At 38.5% G+C, this 23,015-nt stretch overlaps 2 protein-coding genes across 3 annotated transcripts; one reads left to right on the top strand and one right to left on the bottom strand.

Annotated features, from left to right (window-relative positions):
* LOC109238780 lies at positions 4,560-5,213 on the top strand. Its single transcript, XM_019405259.1, has one exon. It carries the CDS (start codon positions 4,560-4,562, stop codon positions 5,211-5,213), a length of 654 nt encoding a protein of 217 aa, XP_019260804.1.
* LOC109230826 (mitotic checkpoint protein BUB3.1) lies at positions 17,815-22,674 on the bottom strand. Of its 2 annotated transcripts, XM_019396276.1 has the most exons (10): positions 22,282-22,674; positions 21,995-22,125; positions 21,541-21,623; positions 20,751-21,017; positions 19,893-19,968; positions 19,095-19,175; positions 18,466-18,544; positions 18,278-18,378; positions 18,109-18,172; positions 17,815-17,978 (listed from the first exon to the last, which is right to left on the bottom strand). In XM_019396276.1, exons 1-10 carry the CDS (start codon positions 22,396-22,398, stop codon positions 17,937-17,939), a joined length of 1,041 nt encoding a protein of 346 aa, XP_019251821.1. In that variant the 5' UTR covers positions 22,399-22,674; the 3' UTR covers positions 17,815-17,936. The 2 variants fall into 2 exon arrangements, with proteins under 2 accessions (XP_019251821.1, XP_019251829.1); XM_019396284.1 differs by having other exon boundaries at positions 17,815-18,172; positions 22,282-22,673.

A 23,015-nucleotide genomic window follows, 5' to 3' on the forward strand; every position in this document is an offset into this window, starting at 1 on the left:
TTACTGCTCAAACATCAAAAGTAATATATTCGATGCGAAATCTTATATGTATCTCTTAAGGAGTAATGAATCTTGAAAGAATTTTGATATTATAATTTGAAATTTTTTTAAATACACCTGTTATTTAATATGCTTTGTATTTCAAAGAGAATTTATATAAAAATATAATTCACAATTTAAATGTGATTCTCAAGCATCGTTCATTTTTAAGTTTCAGCAAGTTCATAAAGTGAAACATAATTCACCATACAATACCACGATAACTAATTATTTGTAAATAGTTGCTAATACTGAGCTATTAAATTAATAAGTATAGTATAAAAAAGTTATGGACTATTATATAGTAAAGACATACAAAAATTAATAAATAAATACTTTTAAAATGAAAGATTTATTTAAAATTAACTATCATAGCAGTCTTAGTGGATAACGTGCAATAATTTTTACTTTAATTATGACATAAAATAGTCTAAAATTAATGATTTATAATTAGGAAAAAAGTAATTTTGAATAGTCAACGAGTTATTAAGAAAATTTGAGGATTTACAAGGTTAGTTACATACAATTGCATAAAATTCTATTAGGCGAGCCCAGTACGCTGGGCGCTGGGCGTGTCCGGGGCGTAAGTCCCAATGGCCGAGGCGTAAGTCTCACGGAACTAAGCCCCACACATAAGCCCAGGGGCGTTTTACGAATGCTCCGCCCCAGGGCGAGTCCCAATTCTGCATTTTAAAATAGAGGAGGGAACTCAAGGTCCCAAGGCAAGGCTCATAGGAGGGGGCAGAACTTAGAGACTAGGAGTAAGTGTAAGTGCAATAAAAGGGAATTAGGGGGAGCCAGGGCAGGCTAGTGGTCATGCCCAGCAACTGGAATGCTGACACACCCCTGACCAGCCGGTCAACTTAAAAATTAAAGAGTTAGGACCTTTTGAAGGTCAGGTTCAGCCCTGGACAGCAACTTGGATGCTACCAGGCTATACCTTAACTCAATACACATAAGGGAATGGGGGTATGGGAAATTGAAAGAGGCTAGGGTCCAAAGGACCCAGTTTTAATCCATGACAATAACTTTGTATATTGACATGTCTTAAACTACATCCCAAGCACATAAAAGGGGGATGGGGATAGGGATTCATTGCAGCAACAGATAGCAAGACATAGGTATTACTTTAAAGTTGAACTCTACAAAGCAGTAAAATAGGCATGGGCATAAAATCTTGTAAATAAACACATTGGAGTTGATGCTAGAATCAAAAGTAGGACATACCAGTTTTAGAAAAATAAATGAAAAGCAGAAGCTTTGGTAAGCCAAATTGCGAGCAAGCAATGCAAAAGATCTCAGAAGAGAGTAAAGAGTGCAAGAGAGTTTGTGATTCGAAAATCAGTGAATGAGGATTGTCGAAAGTATAGAAGGGAAGGCCCCTTTTTATAGTGCAGCAAGTAAGTAAGGAAAGGTAAGGAAAATAACTTTGAAAATCAATTTCCCTTCAATTAAGGGATTCTGATTTCCAACGGGTAAAGATAATTAAGGAAAGGGTCAATCAGTATATTTTCCCAAGCATTACAATAAAGGGTAAATACATAAAAACTATTTAAGGTAAAAGTCTAGTGGTACTTGATTTGTGAAAAACAAGGAAAGGGAATCAGTAAAATAGCCAGTAAAAGAACCAAGTTGGAAGCCTTGTTCGATTGAACCGAGTCAGAAAAGTGGTAAAGGAAAGTTTAATTTAGGGGAAAATCAGTAACAATCAAGCAAGCAACATTAAAGGGATTCAGAATCAATTAACAGTTGGCAAAACCTTTGAAAGAGAAGCTCTCATATATAAAACAAATAGACATGTCAAGCAAGAAGGATGCCATGCTAATTACGAAAGACTAGCAAGAAAGTTTCAAAATCACAAACGCAGAAAACGTTCAAATTCAGTTCCTAAACTCGGAGTGAGTCTGAGAGTTCAAGGTTTCAAAGTAGAACCCCTGTCCAAACACAAAATCAAAATTGCCAAAGAAACCTCCAAGTCTTAGGGTTTTTAAACTCGAATTCGACACAGAGATGAGAAGGCAAACTATTGAAACAGACTCAGAGACCTCTTTCAGAGTCTCATGAGAAAACATACAAGCACAATAGCAGGTTCAAGGCAAATAGAACATAGAAACTAATTTGAAGTACAGGGAACAAGTTTCAAGGAAAGCTTGGAATTTAAACGAGTTCAGGAGATAAAGGGGTAGTGTAAACTTAAGGAAATAGTCGATGAAACACATCTAGAAAGAACAAAGTCTGGAAAAGGCAAACAAAGGACTAAAACTCAGTAGAAAAACACAGTAAAGGAACACATAAGATAGGCATGTGAGAGCATGATATTGAAACCAGTAGGAGACAGAACGGAGCACAACAGAAAACTTCATAATACAGCAAATATAAGAACACACGAAAAAGCATGCGAGTCAGAAAAGAGCAAATAAGAACATAGCAGGGATCGATTCACTCCAAGAAAAGAAGAAAAAGAAGAGTTAGAAACATTTTCAAGAAACTTTTCCAGAAACCCTAATCGAAAAAAAGTAATTTTTTGAAAGAAAATCGGAGAAAACGTTTAAGAAACTTAAGCAATATTGCAAACATATAACAGATCTAAAATAATCGGAGAGAACCTCGATAGTTAGGGTTTCAGATGAACCCTAGAATGAGAAAGGCTTTGAAAATGTCCGATCTAAGTCGGATGAGGTCAGAATCAGGCTCAGAAGACCAAGAGCCACCGGATCAAGGCCGGAGATTGTCGGAATCCTCGAATCGGTGAAGGTCTGAGTGAAGACCCTCGAGGTCTAGCCTCGAACCTTCGAGCAACAAGCATGTAGGAGACGTAGGAGGTGAGAATAGGTTGTCCATGGCCTGAGAAGCCATGGATTCTGGTAAAAACACGGTGGAACAAGGTAGGGGGAGGCTAGGGTTCCGAAGAACCTTGAGAGAATTTGGGGATTCAAGGGCGGCTGAAGGGTGGAAATGAATTAGGGTTGGGGGTAGTCGGTGAATTAAAAAGGAAAGGTTTAATTTGAGCCGTTGATCTTTTAGATCAACGGTTGTGATTGAAGGGAGAATACGGTCGGGTATTATGAATTGGGTCAGGGTTGGGTCGATTTTAGGATTTGGGCCGGTAAAATTGAGTTTAAATTGGGGGTTTAATATGGCTATAATCAAAAACCAATGGGCTATGTATTAAATAGCCAATTTTTCCCCTTTTAATTTGATTAAAATAGTTAAAACAATTTTTAAAAATAAATTAAAAGCACTGAATTAATTAGAAATATATATAAATGTTAATTTAAAAATACTGGGAGTAATTTATAATTGTAAGATGCTATTAATCGCAATATAGGCTATAATTGCAATTTTAGCTTAAAATATCAAATAGATTAATAAAAAAATATGCAAAAAAATTACCTTAATTATATTGTGATGTAAATAGGAGGATGGAAATAAATTGCTCACCAAAATGATAGTTTTGGGAATAATTATTGGGTTTTGTACTGTTAAAACAAAATAATAAAAAAAATGATTTTTAAAAGCTTTAAAAATTAGAAAAATGTCAAAAATTATTGGGCATACTTATTTATGCATGTACATGCTATTTTGAGAATATATTTTGAGTATAAAAATAGATAAGGGAAAAATTGGGTATCAACACAAGCTCAGATTCAAAAGATGAAAATAGCCGCTGAAAACCTGGCAAGAAGCGAAAAAAGACGAAAAACTCATATGCAATCTGAGGAGAAAAGTGCATGACTATGGGTTTGATCTGGCAAAGGCCGAGGATGAATTGGCAAGAGCCCGGGCAAAGTTGGCTAAGAATTCAGAAGAACTGACAGTGTTTGCTCACCAGTTAAAACAAAGGTATGATGAAAGGGTCACAGTCTTAAGGAAAAAACTGACTAATCTCGAGAATGAAATGGTCCAGCAAGCAAAGGATTTCAAAACGGAGAGAGAGCATTTCTATACATTTATTTGCCGATTGAAAGAAGACATACAACAATTGCAAGACCAAAACCATACGGCCATGCAGGTGTTGGAGGCCCGGTCTCAGGAAATTGGACGCCTACTCCAAGAAAAGGGCGTCACTAGAATAAGGATTAAAGAAATTGTTGATTATGTCGCAATGAAGTGCCATGAATGCAAAGATATGACTAGGTCTATGTTCTTTGCTGCCGTGATGACCTTCGTCCGTCAGGTGATGGTTGATTTAGAGTACCTTCAAGAAGAGATTGCATGTAGGCCCGCGTCGAGACCGACTGATGTCCCGCGGGTCCCCGGAGTAGCTTTGGAGGCTCTTATGTATTCCTGATTTTCTTTTGGTTGAGTCTGTATTTCACCTTTTTGAGTCAGTTAGTAATTTCCACGTCTGTTTGTAAAGCAGGAAAGAATGGCAAGAAACCCCGAGCAAGAAAAAATGGCTCGAAAAATTAAAAGTCTCGAACAAAGTCTTAAGAACATGCAAGGCCCGATGGCCAAAAGAGTGCTTCGTACTCCGATCTGGGCATTTTTCCTCGTGTTCATTTGCCTGTTGCTTTAAAATGCCAAAATTCGAGAAATACGTCGGGCATGGAGACCCGATCGCTCATTTGAAAAGATATTGTAATCAGCTGAGAGGGCCGGGTGGAAAAGAAGAACTTTTGATGGCCTATTTTGGGGAGAGCTTGATGGGAATTGCGTCGGAATGGTACATGGACCAAGACATCTCCCATTGGCATATATGGGATGACCTGGCCCGAGATTTTGTCAAGCAATTTCAGTACAATGTTGATATAGCCCCAAATAGGAATTCCCTGACCAATTTCAAGAAGCAAACCGTGGAAAGTTTTCGTGAATACGCTATCAAGTGGCGTGAGCAAGCAGCTCGAGTGAAACCACCAATGGATGAGACAGAAATGGTACATGTTTTCTTGCAGGCCCAAGAGGCCGATTACTTTCATAACACGATGTCTGCCATGGGAAAACCTTTTACAGAAGCCATAAAGATCGGAGAAATGGTAGAAAATGGCCTGAAAACTGGCCGAATCATAAGTCAATCTGCTTTGAGAGCCACTTCCCAATCCATCCAGAATGGCTCAAGAGGCTTAGCAAATCGAAAGAAGAGGGAAGAAGGAGTCGTGATGGCTTCAAGTTTGAGAGGCCCCCGTCTATCCCGTGATAATGTTTACCTGCCTCCCAGAACCCCACAACACTAATACCCCCGTCAAGATGCAGCATATGTCGTGGCACCGCCTCCTTATGCGGTGATAATTGCCAACCCTATACACAGCAGCACCACAACCAAAACGGGCTCCACCTCCAAGAAATAACCATCCTCACCAAACTCCATATAACCCGTCCACCACAAAACAAATACCAACATAATACACGCCCCTGTGAGCCTCCCATAAGAACGACTTCACCCATATTGGTGAGTCCTACTCTAGACTGTTTCCGAAATTAATCCAGATGGGTCTATTGCAACATGTGCCTCCAAACCGGCAAAATCCGGAATCTCCATTATACCGGCCCGATAGCAGGTGTGCCTATCATTTCAAGGCAAAGGGTCATGATACGGAGGATTATTGGACTCTCAAAAAGGCAGTTGAGAATTTGATAGAACAGAAACGAGTGGTGCTGAGGGATGAGGAAGTCCCTAATGTGACTAACAATCCATTACCAGCTCACAACAACGGGTCGGTCATTGGAATAATTTATGATGATAAAGAATTTGATCCAGCCTTGAAAGCTATTATCGAGATTGCCGATTCGGAGGCAAGACCTAAAGCGGCGACAAAATAGTCCAGAAATGAGAAGAAGAAAATCTCTCCAACTCCTCAAGTTGCAGAAAAAGCTGTGTAAACAAAAGCTGGGGCAGCACCTGCTTAGGACGCAATTCTCTATGTTCCTAGGGCCCCAAGGAAAGAGCATCTCATGTTAAGCACTCCTTGAATATTTGAGCAAAGGAAAGTCACGTTGAATGTGCCAAAGTTGTATGTGCCAAAAGGGACTTATGTGGCGCGAGGGCCGGTAATTTCATCAAGGCTGACTGAGCCCGTGGTTATCAATCGCGCACCACAGAACCCTATGAGAGATCCCACTGCAGTCCCCTAGAATTATAGCAAAAGAGTGGTTACTTACAAGGGGAAAGAGATTATGGGAGAGGTGAACGAAATGAACCAATCTGGGAAGTACCACAACCTAGAAGAGCTAAAGAAGTTAAAACTGAACAAGGAGAAACGGTTTCCACCCAAGAAGCCTGTGAGCGCTGATGAAGCAGAAGAGTTCTTCCAAAAAATGAAAACTTTGGAATATGCCATAGTTGATCAACTCCGGAAGACTCCTTCCCAGGTTTCGCTTTTATCCCTGCTATTGAGCTCAAATGAACATCAGAAGGTACTTTTGAAAACATTGAATGAGGCGTATGTCCCGGTTGAAACTTCATCCAAACAATTGGAGAAAATGGTTGAATGATTCTTCGAAGTTAACACGATTTCTTTCAGCCGCGATGATTTGGCCCCAGAGGGAGCCGCGCACAACAAAGACCTTCACTTGACTATCAAATTCGAAGGTTATTATGTGAAAAGGGTCATGCTAGATGGAGGGTTCGGGTTCGACATTTTCCCTCTCTCAACGCTTCAAAGGATGGAAATTGGAACAGAAAGAATTCGACCAAACAATGTCTGTGTGCGCGCTTTTAATGGTGTCAAGCGATATTCAATAGGGGAAATTTACTTGATTTTGACCATTGGACCTGTGGATTTTGAAGTGACTTTGCAGGTTCTGTACATAGATACTTCATATAATTTTCTCCTAGGAAGACCATGGATTCACTATGCAGGAGTTGTGCCCTCCACTCTCCACCAAATGGTCAGGTTTGAACATAAAAACCAAGAAATGTTGTCCACGAGGAGGATGAACAGTCCATTACAGGGACCCTTCAGTCCCGTGTCTCGAAGCTAGAGAAGGAAGTGAGCACATTGTCTATCAAGTCTTCGAAATTGTGGTCACCGACCAATGTGAAGAAGGGACCCCGTTTCCTCAACCTTGCTTATCAATTGCATCGGTCATGGTAGCCAGTGAAATGATTAAACATGGGTACAAGCCCGGGAAAGGACTCGAGGTATCTCTACCAGGCATCAAATAGACCATTACTTCGACCGCCAATAAGAAGTTCTTCGGCGTAGGTTTCCAAGCTACAAATGCCGACATAAAATGGGTTGATGAGCGCAAGAAAAATGGGTGGGTCCTGCCTCAGCCCGTTCCACATCTCGCCAAGTCATTTGTTAAACCCAAGTATGGAGAAGAACAAGAGGAAGAGGCCTTCATGACCGAAGAGATTGAGGACATTTGTGAAGCCATGAAACAAAAGTTGTACGAGTCCCACATGGTCCAGCCGGGGGAAAGTACGAGCACTACTGAGGTGTTGTACATGGGACCAAATGCCAAGCTTCAGAACTGGAAGGCTACCTCATTCCATGTCAAGCAAGAATCCCGGTAGTCCAGTATTGCCATATTTTCTGCATTTCGAGTTATTTCAGGGTGTAACTCGAATGTTTTTATTTTATTGTCTTTTAATTTCAATGTAAACCCTCTTATCTTCAATTCAATGAAATGAAATCAATATTTCATCATCAATGGATGTCTTCTTTTTTCTTCATTCTGATTTTGTTATTTTTCTTATCTTTTCTTTTCAGTTCTAATAATGCGGACTTAAATAACATGACATGCTTGCGGACTTCATGCCTAGATCCTAAAATGCTGTCTAACTGTGAAATAATGAATCAAGAACCAGAATATAACGAAGATGAGGATTTTAGGGAAATAAATCGTGAACTGGAACAATTTTAGAATAAGCCTAAGCCAAACTTAAATGAAATCGAGCCGGTTAATTTGGGTTGTCCAGAAGAGGTCCGGGAAACCATGATATGAAATTATGCCGATGAAAGAACTAGAGATGCATTGATCCAACTTTTGCTTGAATTCAAGGATGTATTTGCATGGTCCTATGATGATATGCCAGGGATGAGTGTCGATTTGATGGTGCATAAATTGCCAACTTATCCCGGTTCTCCACCTGTCCAACAAAAGCAAAGATTGCTTAAGACGGACATCAGTAATAAAATCAAAGAAGAAGTCACCAAACAATAGAAAGCTGGTGTGATCCGAGTGGTCTGATACACAGCATGGTTGGATAATATGGTCGTAGTGCCAAAGAAAGACGGGAAAACTCGAGTGTGTGTTGATTATCGGTATTTGAACAAAGCAAGCCCCAAGAAAAACTTTCCATTGCCAAATATCCACATTCTTATTGACAATTGTGCCACACATGAGATACAGTCTTTCGTGGATTGTTATGCTGGGTATCACTAGGTTCTGATGGATGAAGAAGACGCAGAAAAGACGGCTTTCACCACACCTTGGGCACTTACTGTTACAGGGTCATGCCATTTGGTTTGAAGAACGCCGGGGCAACCTACATGAGAGCTATGACTGCCATCTTCCATGACATGATGCACCAGAAAATTGAGGTGCATGTGGATGATGTGATCATTAAATTCGGAACGCAGGAAGACCATTTGAGAAAGTTCTTTGAGCTCTGCGCAAGTATGACTTGAAATTTAATCCAGCTAAATGTGCATTCGGAGTTCCATCTGGGAAACTTCTAGGGTTTATAGTCAGTTGGAGGGGTATCGAGTTAGATCCAACAAAGATAAAGTCTATTTGGGATTTGCCACCTCCAAGAACCAAGAAAGAGGTCATGAGTCTGCTAGGAAGATTGAATTACATCAGCAGGTTCATCGCTCACCTGACTACCACGTGTGAGCCCATATTTATGTTGTTGAAGAAAGATGCGGCAATCAGATGGACACATGAGTGTCAAGAAGCTTTCGACAAAATCAAAGAATATCTGTAGAATCCACCAATGTTGGTTCCACCCGAGCTAGGGAGACCTTTGTTCTGGTACCTTACAGTCCTAGGACAACATGATGTTACCGGGAAGAGAGGGCCAGCCATATACTATCTGAGCAAAAATTTCACTAGTTATGAAGCCAAGTACACTTTGTTGGAAATAACTTGTTGCGTCCTAACTTGTGTTGCCCATAAGCTAAGACATTATCTGTTGGCCTAAATCACATATCTCATAACCAGAATGGACCCTCTGAAGTACATATTCCAAAACCAATACCCACGGGAAGGTTAGCAAAATGGCAAATCCTGCTCACTGAGTTTGACATTGTCTATGTCACCCGCACGGTGATGAAAGCCCAAGCCTTGGCGGATCACCTAGCTGAGAACCCGGTTGATGATGAATACCAACCCCTAAGTACATACTTTTCGGACGAGGAAATAAATTCAGTTGAAGTAATTCCAGAAGACACCAACGCTTGGAAAATGTTCTTTGATGGAGCTACAAATGCAAAATGTGTCGGGATTGGGGCAATTTTGATTTCGCCCACCAGTCAGCATTATTCGGCCGCAGCCCTGCTTCGGTTCTTCTGTACAAACAACACCGCTGAATATGAAGCCAACATTATGGGTATAAATATGGCAGTTGACATAGATGTGGAAGAATTGTTAATCATGGGAGATTCTTACTTGATTATCCGGCAAGCTCAAGGTGAATGGGAAACTCGCGACATCAAGCTTATACCATACACGCAACATGTGGAAGATCTTAGAAAACGGTTCAAGTCCGTCAAGTTCAGGTATATTCCTCGATTCCACAATGAGTTAGCTGATGCACTAGCTACTTTGGCCTCAATGCTGTCGTATCCGGGCAATGTCCATATTGACTCACTAGAAATCCAAATTCGAGAAAGGCATGGGTATTGTAATGAAATTGAAATAGAATTAGATGTTCATCCATGGTACCATGACATCAAAAGGTTTTTGAAAACAAAGGAATATCCCAAGTAGGCCAGTGGAGATCAAAAGAGAACTATTAGAAGGCTTGCCAGTAGTTTCTTCTTGAGCTGAGAAGTCTTGTACAAAAGAACTCCAGATCTGAATCTTTTGAGGTATGTAGATGCCCAAGAAGCTGAAAAGATCATGAAAGAAGTGCATTCGGGAGTATGTGGGGCCTACATGAATGGATATGTCCTTGCAAAAAAAAATCCTTCGAGCAGGTTATTACTAGTGACCATGGAAAAGGATTGCTTCAGTTTTGTCCGGAAGTGCCATCAGTGTCAGATACACGGTGACCTGATTCATGCACCGCCTTAAGAGTTGCACCCTATGTCAGCACCGTGGTCATTCGTCGCCTGGTGTATGGATGTCATTGGGCCAATCGAGCCAAAAGCTTCAAATGGGCAAAGATTCATCTTGGTTGCCATTGATTATTTCACAAAGTGGGTTGAAGCAGTCACTTTCAAAGCCGTCACCAAGAAAGTGGCGGTGGACTTCGTGCATTCCAACATTATTTGTCGTTTTGGTATTCCTAAAACTATCATTACAAAAAATGCTGAAAATCTGAACAACCACTTGATGAGGGAGGTATGCGAACAATTTAAAATTACGCATCGTAACTCTACCCCTTATCGGCCCAAAGCTAATGGCGTTATTGAAGCTGCAAACAAGAATATCAAGAAGATCCTCAGGAAAATGATTTAAAGTTCTGGGCAGTGGCATGAAAAGTTGCCTTTCGCATTATTGGGATATTGCACAACCGTGCGCACATCAGTTGGGGCCACGCCCTATTTATTGGTTTACGGTACTGAAGCCGTAATACCTGCAGAAGTTGAGATTCCCTCTCTTCGAATTATTTGTTGAAGCTGAGATCGAGGATGATGAATGGGTCAAGACCCGGTTGGAACAATTAACTATGATTGATGAAAAATGGATGGTTGTAGTTTGCCACGGGCAGTTGTACCAATAAAGAATGGCATGTGCTTAAAAAAAGAAAGTGCGGCCTAGAAACTTTAAAGTGGAGCAACTCGTTCTGAGACGTATTCTCCCGCATCATGAAGAAGGGAAAGGAAAATTCGCTCCAAATTGGAAAGGTCCTTACATTGTAAGAAGAGTGTTGCCAAGAGGAGTGTTTTACTTGGGAGACATTGAAGGAAATGACCCCGAAACAGCTGTCAATGTAGATGCAGTCAAGAGGTATTATGTTTGACCCTTTTCGCAACTTTGATACTCTCCGGTTGGGATGAGGAAGGCTTTCATTCTCGCAACCCAAACACTACCAACCCTTGCAAACCCTTTTAGTCAGTTCCCTTTTTCTTTGATTACCCTCTTTGGAACCTGAAAGTTATGTCTAAAAAAATGAAAAATGATGAGAAGAAAGAAAACAAAAGAAATCAAAAACAAAAGTTCCTTGAACTACGTTCGACTTGATTCTGAAAGGATACGTAGGCAGCCTCTCTATAGGGTTCAGTCACACCAAAATAAAAATTCAAATTCCTCCCAAAACTGAAACTGGGGCAGATGTTATAATGGTTCGGCGATGGTCTCGCCGGAAAGGTTCCAAAGTTGTAGTTCAATCCAAATGCATTTTACCCCAAAATCCTGTTCAAGTCCTTCCAATCAATCGGGAAAGAGGTTCAAAATGGGAGGATAAAATTGCTTGGGTCTGATGCAACCAAATGAGAGAAATAAAATGAGAGAGTCTTATTGGTGAAAACCCTCACGGGCACCGTAAGGCGATGGTAAGTAGAGAAATTGAAATGAGAGTCTTGTTAGTGGAAACTCGCAAAGAGCACTACAAGGTGACGGTGAGAAGAGAAATGAGAGAGGTCGGCTGGTGAAAAGCCGCAAAGGGCGCCACTGATCGAAAAAGGGATCCTCACAGCCATCAGCATCGACAGAGTCCTGACAAGGTTTCTCAATTTTGAGGTATAAGTTATGATGAATTTCTGAGAGCCGAATGGTTTACACAGATCAGCCATCAAGTCCAAGAGACATGTCATGTTAATTGAAGTCCGCATGCACTCCAGATAAGTCCTTCTTTCCTTTACCCGAAAGGGATACCTCTCGTCTAAGTTCATTTGTCCATTTCACTGTTTGCTTTCCTTTGAATCCCTTTTGGTCTAATTTTATTCTGAAATTAAGACAAAGAAGGGATGGAAAGACTGATTTACAGGTTTCTCACTTGATACAAGCCAATATGTAAAAAGGATACCCAGCCTCGGCAGGTGCATCGAGTCGACTTCGACTGGCCATGACGACCGATGCTTTGAAATCAAAAACTCTTGAAAAGAAAGGAAATCAAAGTCAAATGCCCAGAAAGGCAAAATAAAGTTGAAAAAGGTTAAGTCCCACGTGACTAACCGTCATGGTAAAGTTTTGAAAAAGCCAAAGCTCTCCAGGGCCAGAAATAATATCGGTCCTCATTAAACAAACAGTTGCAGTTGAGATCTTCATCAAAGAAGCCAGGCCGAGATGAAGTGACTGAAATGCTCAAGGCCACAAAATCAACCATTGTTTCAAACTGACAAATTTTTCTTTGTTTGAAAAACAGGAAACAGGTGTAATTCAAAGCAACCTTGCAAGAAGCAGGTGCAACAAAAGGAAACCGCGCATTGACTAAAATAGCTCTGCAGCAATAATCACTCCAAAAGGAAAGTTTCCTCCAAATTCATTCCTGCATTTTACTCATTCTCTTAATAAAAAAAATGATGAAAATGAAAAAAAATAAAATGAAAAGAAAGAAAAGAAAGTAAATTCAAAATCATGGTAATATAGGGTCCCCAATCCCTAGCTGCATTTTCCAACATAGGGTCTCCACTCCTTAGTTGATTTTATTTTAGACATAGGGTCTCCACTCCCTAGTCGTTTTCTTAACATAGGGTCTCCACTCCCTAGTTGATTTTATTTTAGAAATAGGGTCTCCACTCCTTAGTCGCCTTTCCATCATAGGGTCTCCACTCCCTAGTTGATGATTTTTTAGACATAGGGTCTCCACTCCCTAGTCGCTTTTCCAACATAGGGTCTCCACTCCCTAGTTGATGATTTTTTAGACATAGGGTTTCCATTCCCTAGTCACTTTTCCAACATAGAGTCTCCACTCCCTAGTTGATAATTTTCCAACATAGGGTCTCCACTCCCTAGTTGATGATATTTTAGACAAAGGGTCTCCACTCCCTAGTCTCTTTTCCAACATAGAGTCTCCACTCCCTAGTTGATGATTTTCCAACATAGGGTCTCCACTCCCTAGTTGATGATTTTCCAACATAGAATCTCCACTCCCTAGTTGATGATTTTTAGACATAGGGTCTCCACTCCCTAGTCGTTTTCCAACATAGGGTCTCCACTCCCTAATTGACTTAATTTAGACATATGGTCTCCACTCCCTAGTCGCCTTTGCCAACATAGGGTCATTTCCCAGTTGACTTTATATTAGACATAGAGTCTCCACTCCCTAGTCGCTTTTTCAACATAGGGTCTCCACTGCTTAGTTGATGTTTATTTTAGACATAGGGTCTCCGCTCCCTAGTCGCTTTCATTTTTAGATATAGGGTCTTCACTCCCTAATATTTGTTTTCCAAGGGTACACAATCTCGCCTTTTATTTGCTTCCAATAATAAAGTAGTATAGAGTTTTGTTACTAATAACTCATGAAATTTTCCTAGTGAAAACTGGGGTAGAAAAATTTCATTCGTTTGTTTGTTTTTGGTGCCTGAGCAGGTTATACCTCGAGGCACGGGGTTCGAGATGATCAAAAAGAAGTCCCAATCCAAAACAGAGAAAAGAAAAGGAAAAGAAGTGAACTCAAAATACAGAAGCAGAGTAAAGATGTGGACTGCTCAAGACTCACTGAAGTCACAAGCTCTGCATGTCCCGTCATGATCCAAAAAAGACAAAGAAGAATGAACTAGCACCTGAAGCTAGCAAGCATCAAGGTTCAGATCAGAGTCTGTGTGATGAACCAGCCAAGACTCAAGATCAAGCTTCAAAAGACTCATAGATAGAAATCTTGTAGCTCGTAGCAAATAGGGTTAGTTAGTTTAGTTTTTCATTTTGATTTTGGTGTAATAAGGAGCTCAACAAGCAGCAGTAACAGCAGCAACACCAGTGAAATCACAGCTTCCTGGTAGTCCCAGCTACTAAAACTTCTAGAACTACACTGACCTGATTCCTTTATAGCCAAGGATATGTAGGCAACCTCTGAAGCAAGGTCCGGTCAAACTTTTTCAAAGTGCTTCCCATGGAGTATCCAAACGGGCAAAAATCGCTCGTAATTGCTCATTTTATTTTTACCCGAAATCCTTTCGTGTTTCCGAGCAAAGAGGGACAACTGTGAGCACGTGATTTTTGCCCGCCTAAAATATTCTTACATAATTCACAAAATAGGAATTTTCTAATTATTTTAATTTTTATAGAATTTCTAGGAATTTTTGTTAATTAATTATTTGCATTTTTCATGCATTTTTAACATTTTTAAAAATCATAGAAAAATACCAAAAATGTTCAAATCATCATTACATAGCATTTGTAGGTCTTAATTGCATTTAGAATCTAATTGCATAAGTTGATTGCATTATTAAAACAAAAATCACAAAAATGATGTTCATTTTTACATTTTTAGCTTTAAGTGTTAAATTAGTAACTNGGACTTAATTTAGGATTTTAATTAATTTAATTAGAATTTAAAATCAAAGAAAAGAAAAGAAAAGAAAGAAAAGGAGAAGAGACTACTTTGAGCTTCAAACTAGATTGGGCCAAATTTAAATGGCCCAATTTTTAGATCTCGCCCAACCCAATCCCCACTCCCAGTCCGTTCTGNGTAACTTTCTTTCATTAATTTAAGATTAATTAATTATGAAAATAGTATAAATAGATAATTAGTTTAATTTTACAAATTAGATTGATTAGGACTTAATTTAGGATTTTAATTAATTTAATTAGAATTTAAAATCAAAGAAAAGAAAAGAAAAGAAAGAAAAGGAGAAGAGACTATTTTGAGCTTCAAACTAGATTGGGCCAAATTTAAATGACCCGATTTTTAGATCTCGCCCAGCCCAATCCCCACTCCTAGTCCGGTCCAGCCTTTAATAACCAAAACGATACTGTTTCATTCAAAGCAATCAGGACCCTTTAATTAATTTAATTAGAATTTAAAATCAAAGAAAAGAAAAGAAAAGAAAGAAAAGGAGAAGAGACTATTTTGAGCTTCAAACTAGATTGGGCCAAATTTAATGGCCCAATTTTTAGATCTCGCCCAACCTAATCCCCACTCCCAGTCCGGTCATGTGACAGAATTTACTCATTTTTTTGATCGACGAGTAATTGATGGGATGACCGGGCTCCATTTGCAAGCCTCGCGAATAATTTCATTACCATAACTGCAAACAATAATAATAAAATAAACATGTTGTAAATCGCGGGTGCATTTCATGTGACGCGATTTGCAATGTGTTCAAAAATAACGAGTGCGCGACATCGCGACTTGTTCGAATAAATTTCATAAATAAATAAAAGTGGTTATAAAGTTAAAAATGCATGATAGGTCTCAAATATGTAATAAATTAGATAATTAGGCCAATTATTAATAGTTGAGTGACTGTGCTAAAACCATAGAACCTGGGAATGCCTAACACCTTCTCCCGGGTTAATAGAATTCCTTACCCGCTCTTCTGGTTTCGCGGACTTTTAAACAGAGTTAAATTTCCTCGATTTGGGATTTAAAATAAATCGGTGACTTGGAACACCGTAAATTATCGCAGGGGGCGGCTCTGAAAAAGAAATAAATAATTCCATTTCGAATAATGTCACTTTAATAGGAAAAACTTCCTATCCCCTCGGGAAAAGGGAGGTGTGACAATATTTCAAAAATCTAAGCAAAAAAGTAACTTTTTCAATGGGTATAGTTGAAATTCATTGAAAACATATAGATAAGTCAATATACAGAATTTGAGGAAGATTGGAGGTGATTTGGACTGGTTTTGTATCAAAATTCGTAATTAAGTCGAGTTCAAAAAATTCTTCTACGATACATGTATCACGCATGTATCTCACACACATATATACATGGATATACATGTGATACACAATTGATACAAATATGATGCATTTTCATGTTCAATTTTTACTTCGAATTTTCAAATCAAACCACCTCAAAACTTCACCAAATCATCCCAAATTTGAGATTCAAGCTCCTTAAGATGTACCCAATCTATTCTAATAATACCCACTCAAAAGAAAGCAAAAATTTGATATTTTTTTCTACAAATAGCTAATTGGCTAATATTAGTAATTTTTTATGAATTGACCAATTTTTGTAATGAGCTACTTATAAATGGACATAGCTATTAGTTTCCTTATCTAAATTCGTAAATTAATCACGGGGCTCAAAATTTTTTGTTCAATAATCAATTATAGTGGAATCTTACCTTCTGTTGTAGCATCTACCTGGGCTACTTTTGAGTCTCACATTATATCAAGCCCCCATTTCATTTGTCAATGATAAGCCCAAAGAAATTTTACCAAGCTATACTGTATTATAAACTTTTTTACTCTTACTAGAAAGAGTACTTTGAACTCAGCAAGCAACAAAAGAAGGGGTGAACGCATTTAAGAAACGAGTATGTTTTCTATATTCTTTTACATCTTGCATACTCTTCCTTCATGTTTCTCGTGACAATATTGGTGATAAGAACTATTGACAAGATACTTGCCCAGCCGAGAGCTATGAGGAGAGCTGCTGGACCAGGTGCTCAAGCAGCTTCGTCTGGGTTTATAGCCCGTTTGGCCAAGCTGCAAAAATCAGCTTATTTTGAGAAGTGTTTTTTTTCAAAAGTACTTATGGTGAGAAGCAGTTTGTGTTTGGCTAATTAGTTTGAAAAGCACTTCTGAGCAGCAATTAGTGTTTGGCCAAGCTTTAAAAAACTGCTTCTAAGTGTATTTTTCTCAAAAGTGCTTTTCAAAAAAGTGCTTTTGGAGATAAGCTACTTTTTTCTGCTTCTCCAAAACTGCTTCTGCTTCTCCTCAAAAGCACTTTTTTTCCTTCCAAAAGTTTGGCCAAATACCTCAATTTTTGGCCAAAAGTGTTTTTGGCCAAAAAAAAGCTTGGCCAAACAGGCTATTAGTGACTGAGGATAGTGATCATGCTGAGGAATATTTTAAAAAAAAAAGAGAGAAGCTGCAGCAGCTTTTCCAAAATACTTTATGAATGAAGGGCTGTTAGTCCGGGCTTTGGTTGTATCCCAAAATCTTAAGAAAAATCTCTAAGCAACCTGGCTTGAGCTTGAAGATCATGGAAGTTTTCAGAAACTGTACACAGGTTTATGAAAAGCAATATCCAGAGTGCAGTTGGGCTGCACTAGTGAGATCACTTACTGTAAATGTATACCACGCTTTATGAAAAGCAATGTACAGAACGCAGTTTGTACAAAGAATATACAAATAGTGGAACAGCATAAAATGAATGTATACAGCTCTTGATCACTGGTAAGTCGTTCTATCCCAGTTATGGGGCTCGAATACAGTATAGTGGATCTGTAGCAATTAAAGTGACAATATGGGTAAGATGGTTAGCCCTGACACGAAATTTGCATGGCTTTTTTGTAAACGACTTAATAAGCTTCTTGGCAACATATTCCTCAGATATTTCAAGGTCACTTCCAACATATAGGTTTATGGACTCTTGCAGTCACGAGCAGCATTGATCTGCTCTTCCCCATTGCAAGTCTGATTTTATAGCGGCGCAAGAATGTATTCTCTGAACTGGCAGTCAACCCAGATATAGATGTTCTCAAATACAAAAAGCTATGCGTGCAGCCATTTGTGTAACAAATATAGGTCGATAGCCAAAATCTGTTTCCATTCTTGGAATATTTGAACCCAGAGCGGTTTAAAAATACACTAAACCACCAATAGGAACAAATGTCACAACGCCATTGCTCTATTTTCCAGATTCAGGATCAACACAAGCAGGTCAGCAAATGAGACTACAGAGTCATCGAAAAGGTACAATTGCTAACTGGATAATTACAAACTTATAACTGTGCTCCAGAATTTCCAGCTAAGAGAAATGAGTCCTGGAAGTCAAATTGAAATATTAAGTACATAAGAGTTTTTTTTTTTTCCGAAGTATGATAAACTAGTCAACTCGAGAGGATCGAGGAGGAGCTTCTGAAATAGTTTTCATGTGGTAGGATTCGGTAAAACCTTTGGCTTTGGCTTCACTTCAACTTCATTTACGCTGCGGACAATTATGGCATCTGGCTCATGGCTGCAAGGGTAAATCGCAGTTAAGTCTTGATGGCTAAGTGAAATATGGAGTAAAGAGTTAAATTTTCCACAATAAAAGAGCCTGATAAGATGAGTCCGTCCTTACGGCTTTTCTCCCTCTTCAAATGTATAACTTGATGCTACAGCCAAGAGTCTACCATCTCTGCTAAATGACAATGCTGCTATGCTTGAAGGATATTTAGGGTACTGCGGTTGGACCAGTAAAGACAATCAGCATATCAGTTAGTCAGATACAGAGTGATAGAGATCAAAAGCATGTTAACAATTATTTACCTGATACAATCTCTTTTTGTTATTGCCATCCCAGACATTAACATAACCATCACAACCCCCAGTGGCGAAAGTACCATAGCTGCAGCTCACAAATGCAAAGGGTTGTTGCCCAAGAATAAAATGATCAAGTCAACAGCGTGAAATCAAAAACATGTATCACTCATCAAAATGCCGAAGAACCGAACAAGCAAACTCAAGGAAATTTATTTTCACAAAACACGAAGTAATCAAATTTGAAATTACCAGATAGAACATGAAATGTTAGTAGTACCAAAAACATTGCTAAAGTACTTAGTTAACAAAATCCAGTACATAGCTTAATTTTAAAACTTTAGATATTTAGGTAGACAGCTTATTCTGAAATTTCATGATTGAAGTGATGTTTCAGAGGAGATGTATCATAAGAAGCATCAGCCATTGTTCAATCTCAAGCATGCCAATAAAAACAAGTTCATCTCTACTTTCATTATGAAGCTTGATCCATTGGAGAAAGTATATATACATGTAATGCTCCACTTTCAATGCAGGTATATATCTCAAAATATTATTAAAATGCATTTTTCTGAATATGAAATGATTCCATTTATTTCCACAGGAATAAATAAAGTTCAGGCAAAGTTGGAACTCACATAGGGTGAAACGCAATTGCATTTACAGGGTAGACTATGTCCCTTCCAGCTTCAGTTTTCCGATGACATTTAAATGCATATCTGCACAGAAAATCATTAAATATGTGTAAATGCCAAACGGTGACAAAGTATCCACCTAGCACACTGCAAAATCACCTAACATCCACGGGTTTCGGAAAAGGATTAGTGTAAAAACTAATCTGTAGGATTGTTCACCATTTTTATTTCCATTTTCAGGAAAGACTAAATGTCTATGTCTCGTCATTCAACATTTTGAACATACAAAGGGCCACATAAAAATTCATATCTTAGAAGAGGAAAAGAATACAGCAAAAGTAACAACACATGAAGGTTTTTATTTCCCATTCAATTTCCCTTGACTGCAGAATGGATCTCTGTTTGTACAGACTGAAGCATGGTTCACCATTTTTATTTCCAGTTTCAGGATGACTGGATGTAAGAGTCTCGTCATCCTTTGAACATACAAGTGGCCACATAAAACTTCATATCTTAGAAGAAGAAAAAATACAGCAAAAGTAACAACATGTGGAGGTTTTATTTCCCACTCAATCTTCCTTGATCGTAGAATGGATCTCTGTGGCAAAAATTCTCTCTTCAATAGTTTCATTCTATTTGGTAGCGGAAAACACCTTTTGTTATTCTATTCTTTAGGTCTAAAGTGCCAACTAGAATATGCAACTACACAGTTTTAGGAATGTTGCTAAGTGCCAAGACTGAAATAGCGATCTCTTGGAAAGAATTACAATATGGATAAGGATTGTTAGTAAAAGTACATACTTCTTCGACTGACCGGCCTCGGAGAGATCAAAAAATTCCATCGCAACCCGCCCTTCAACAGAACTTAGAGCATAGCCTGCAAATTCCTCTTACAATGAAAACGGCTAGGCAATACATCAAAGATATAAGAAAATCAATGATAGCACCAATCTTAAGCTGAACCTAATTTGTGTCGAAGCTCTAGCATTTACTATCCAATGAGTTAATTTTCCTTTACACCTAAGATTTACAACAAATCATACTCCATCTGCTCCTATTAAGTATGCTGCAATTATATAATACTATTCATTATGGAAGACCTCAGAGAATATTTATGCATCATTACATTTTACATACAGACAGTGATGTAAATATGTTTCCCTGATAAATTTCAAATTTAGGATTCTCTACACTTTGTAGTTGACTGAATCAGATTAGCTCATTTACAAAGAACACCAGATATTTTGAAACTGCAAGTATAGATGGGTGATTTACAGTTGAAGCCTCACAGAGCAATAACAAGATCCAGAAAACAAAAATTGATACATCTACTGCCTATTAATTAATTTGCCTTTAAAAATCTTAAACAACAGACAGAGGACCTTAATTAGTCACCTTGAATTAAAGATGTTGTGCATACATTTCTGTTGTCCTATGAAATAAAGCTTATGAAACAGATTTCAATGGGTTTCTATTTTTCCTTTCACTAATTGAATTCAAAAAAGGTCCTTGAATTCAAGGCATTACTTGAAAATCTTGAGACATTTTGATGTTGTGTTAATTGACAATCGAGTCAAAATATGCAGAAACTGGCCAAAGTCCAATATTGAGCCGCTAGAGTTCCACAAATGAGCAGAAAATAGAGATTAAGGAATAAACCTGTTCCGTTGGGATAACAGCGCACACATCTAGTTTGATATTTCAAGGAAGATTCCCTCCGTTGTTCAGGTTGAGACATGTTCCGCAAGTCATAGACATTCACATGTCTTCCAGCAGTTGCTACTACTAAACGGTTCCCAACAAGGGAAAGAGAGTAAACACGCTCTGGTTGTGTATACGTTCCAACAAGAGTACGTTCCTGTCCACTTGCACCTCTAGGATCCCAGCATTTCAAGGTTTTGTCCCAGCTGCCAGTTATCACTTGTCCTGCACCACAGAAGAAAGTCACATAATTCCATCAGAGCCAAATTTGAAACTGTACTGACTGTGAGCTGAAATAATAGAACACCACGTTGACAGTTCCAATCAACATTTTATAGTATTCACACAGTCATCTTGGACTAAGACTCATGCTTTGGACCATGTTATACTAAGTACCGCATGACAATAAGATTGACATTTGACCACAACAGTGAGGGCCGTAAAATACGCATTAGTATGAGCGTTCTGATATTTTACAGGAACTTTTACAAAGCCACACGTATAAATGGTTTGACATTTCAGCTGAAATCAACGTAGCAAAAAAGAGTACGAGTAAATGAACTGCTTAAGAAATTCACAGAAAAACTAAATAATGTTTTACAGTACTATTTTCATAGCTTTACAACGTGGAAAATAATATTCAACATACTCAGAAGTATAAGAATTGAAACGGAGAAAAATAAGCAAGAAGAAGCAACTTAGACGGCCAATCACAAATTCTACAGGTGTCATGAGTATCTAAACTGACCAGTTGCATATGAGTATTCAATGCAGCGAACTGGTGCGTCATGCCTTCCCAAGATATCCTCTCTCCCATAGTTGAACACAAGCCTAGAGCAAGAACATTTTCAACTGGTCAATGTCAAAATACTACTAGTAAATAAGAAATGACATTAAATATATGAGTGTACATTGAGTAATTCTCAAACTACGATATCCATTTACGACCTTTGCAGAGATTGATGATAATTATCATCAGGAAATCACTTGAAACTGAAAAGGTCATATTCATCATCTTATTTCCAACATTATCACAGTTTTTCATCTCCAAAATTGTTTTCACTAACCAGAGAACCTATAAATTAGCATAGAACATTGAATCAAAGAAAAAAGCAATAGAGTAATTTGTCTAACAAGGATAATTCAGCTATGCACCGAATCCACACACTAGGTTAAATAACAAAACCACAACATAAAATTACCTTCTAACGGTATTATCAGCACTAGCACTGAATCCAGATGAATCATCGTGGAAGCAACAATCGAGCACTGGACCTCCGTGCATGAACTCTCCTCTCAACGCATTCGCACTCGCATCGTACAAACGAACCGTCTAACAAAACGCAAAGCAACTAAACTTAAAAAATCACACTAAAACAAAGTAAGATCTAATAACCAAACAAATAAATAGATAAATCGAAATCGAATGAACTACTCGATATTTATGTCAAATGAGCTTAGGGATACAGAAATTGGGAGGGTGAATAACCTTATCCCAAGACGAAACAAGAAGGTGATCACTGTGATTGGAGAAACGGAGGTTGGATATGCCGTCCTTGGGCGGGCTTGCGAGCTCTCTTCCGGCAGACTGCGGCACCGCCGTCATGATATCGCTGTCGTTTGCTGATTTAAAAGAGAGGTAGAGGTTGCGAGAGCGTATGGAGTGTGTGACTAGGGTTTCACCGAGAGTGGAGGGAGGGGGAGAGAGAGAGTTTTTGAAAAATGAAAAGGTCACATGAATGCTTCCAGATTTTGAATTCAAATTGGGGCCAGATTGGGAGTAAGGAGTACTGATTGTTTTCGGGTTTTTAAATTTTGGCAAAAGAATTTTATAGAGCTTAAAAAGCGGGGTAGGGCCTAACGTCTTTTCCGTTTTGCTGCACTACTGGTACTTCGGAGAGGATTAGAGGAACTGAAGTACTCAAACGTGTCAAACACCAAAATATTTAATTTTGTTATTAGTTAGTCATTGAAAATAGTCAAACAAGCTGCTTGACTTGAAGGTTTTGCAATGTAGTCCTAACCTACCATTTTGAAAAAACTAGCAAAACAAACATGGCCTTTTTAAATTTTTAAAAAATATTTTAAAAAGATGATCGACAAAATACCACATTAATAATTTAAGTAGGCGTTTGGCCATAGATTTCAAATATTTTTCACTATATTTGGAATTTATGAAATTGAAGTTGAAGATGGAATAGTATTTGGTTATACTTTTTGCAT

This window comes from Nicotiana attenuata, chromosome 1, assembly GCF_001879085.1.
Source record: "Nicotiana attenuata strain UT chromosome 1, NIATTr2, whole genome shotgun sequence".
NCBI lineage: Eukaryota > Viridiplantae > Streptophyta > Magnoliopsida > Solanales > Solanaceae > Nicotiana > Nicotiana attenuata.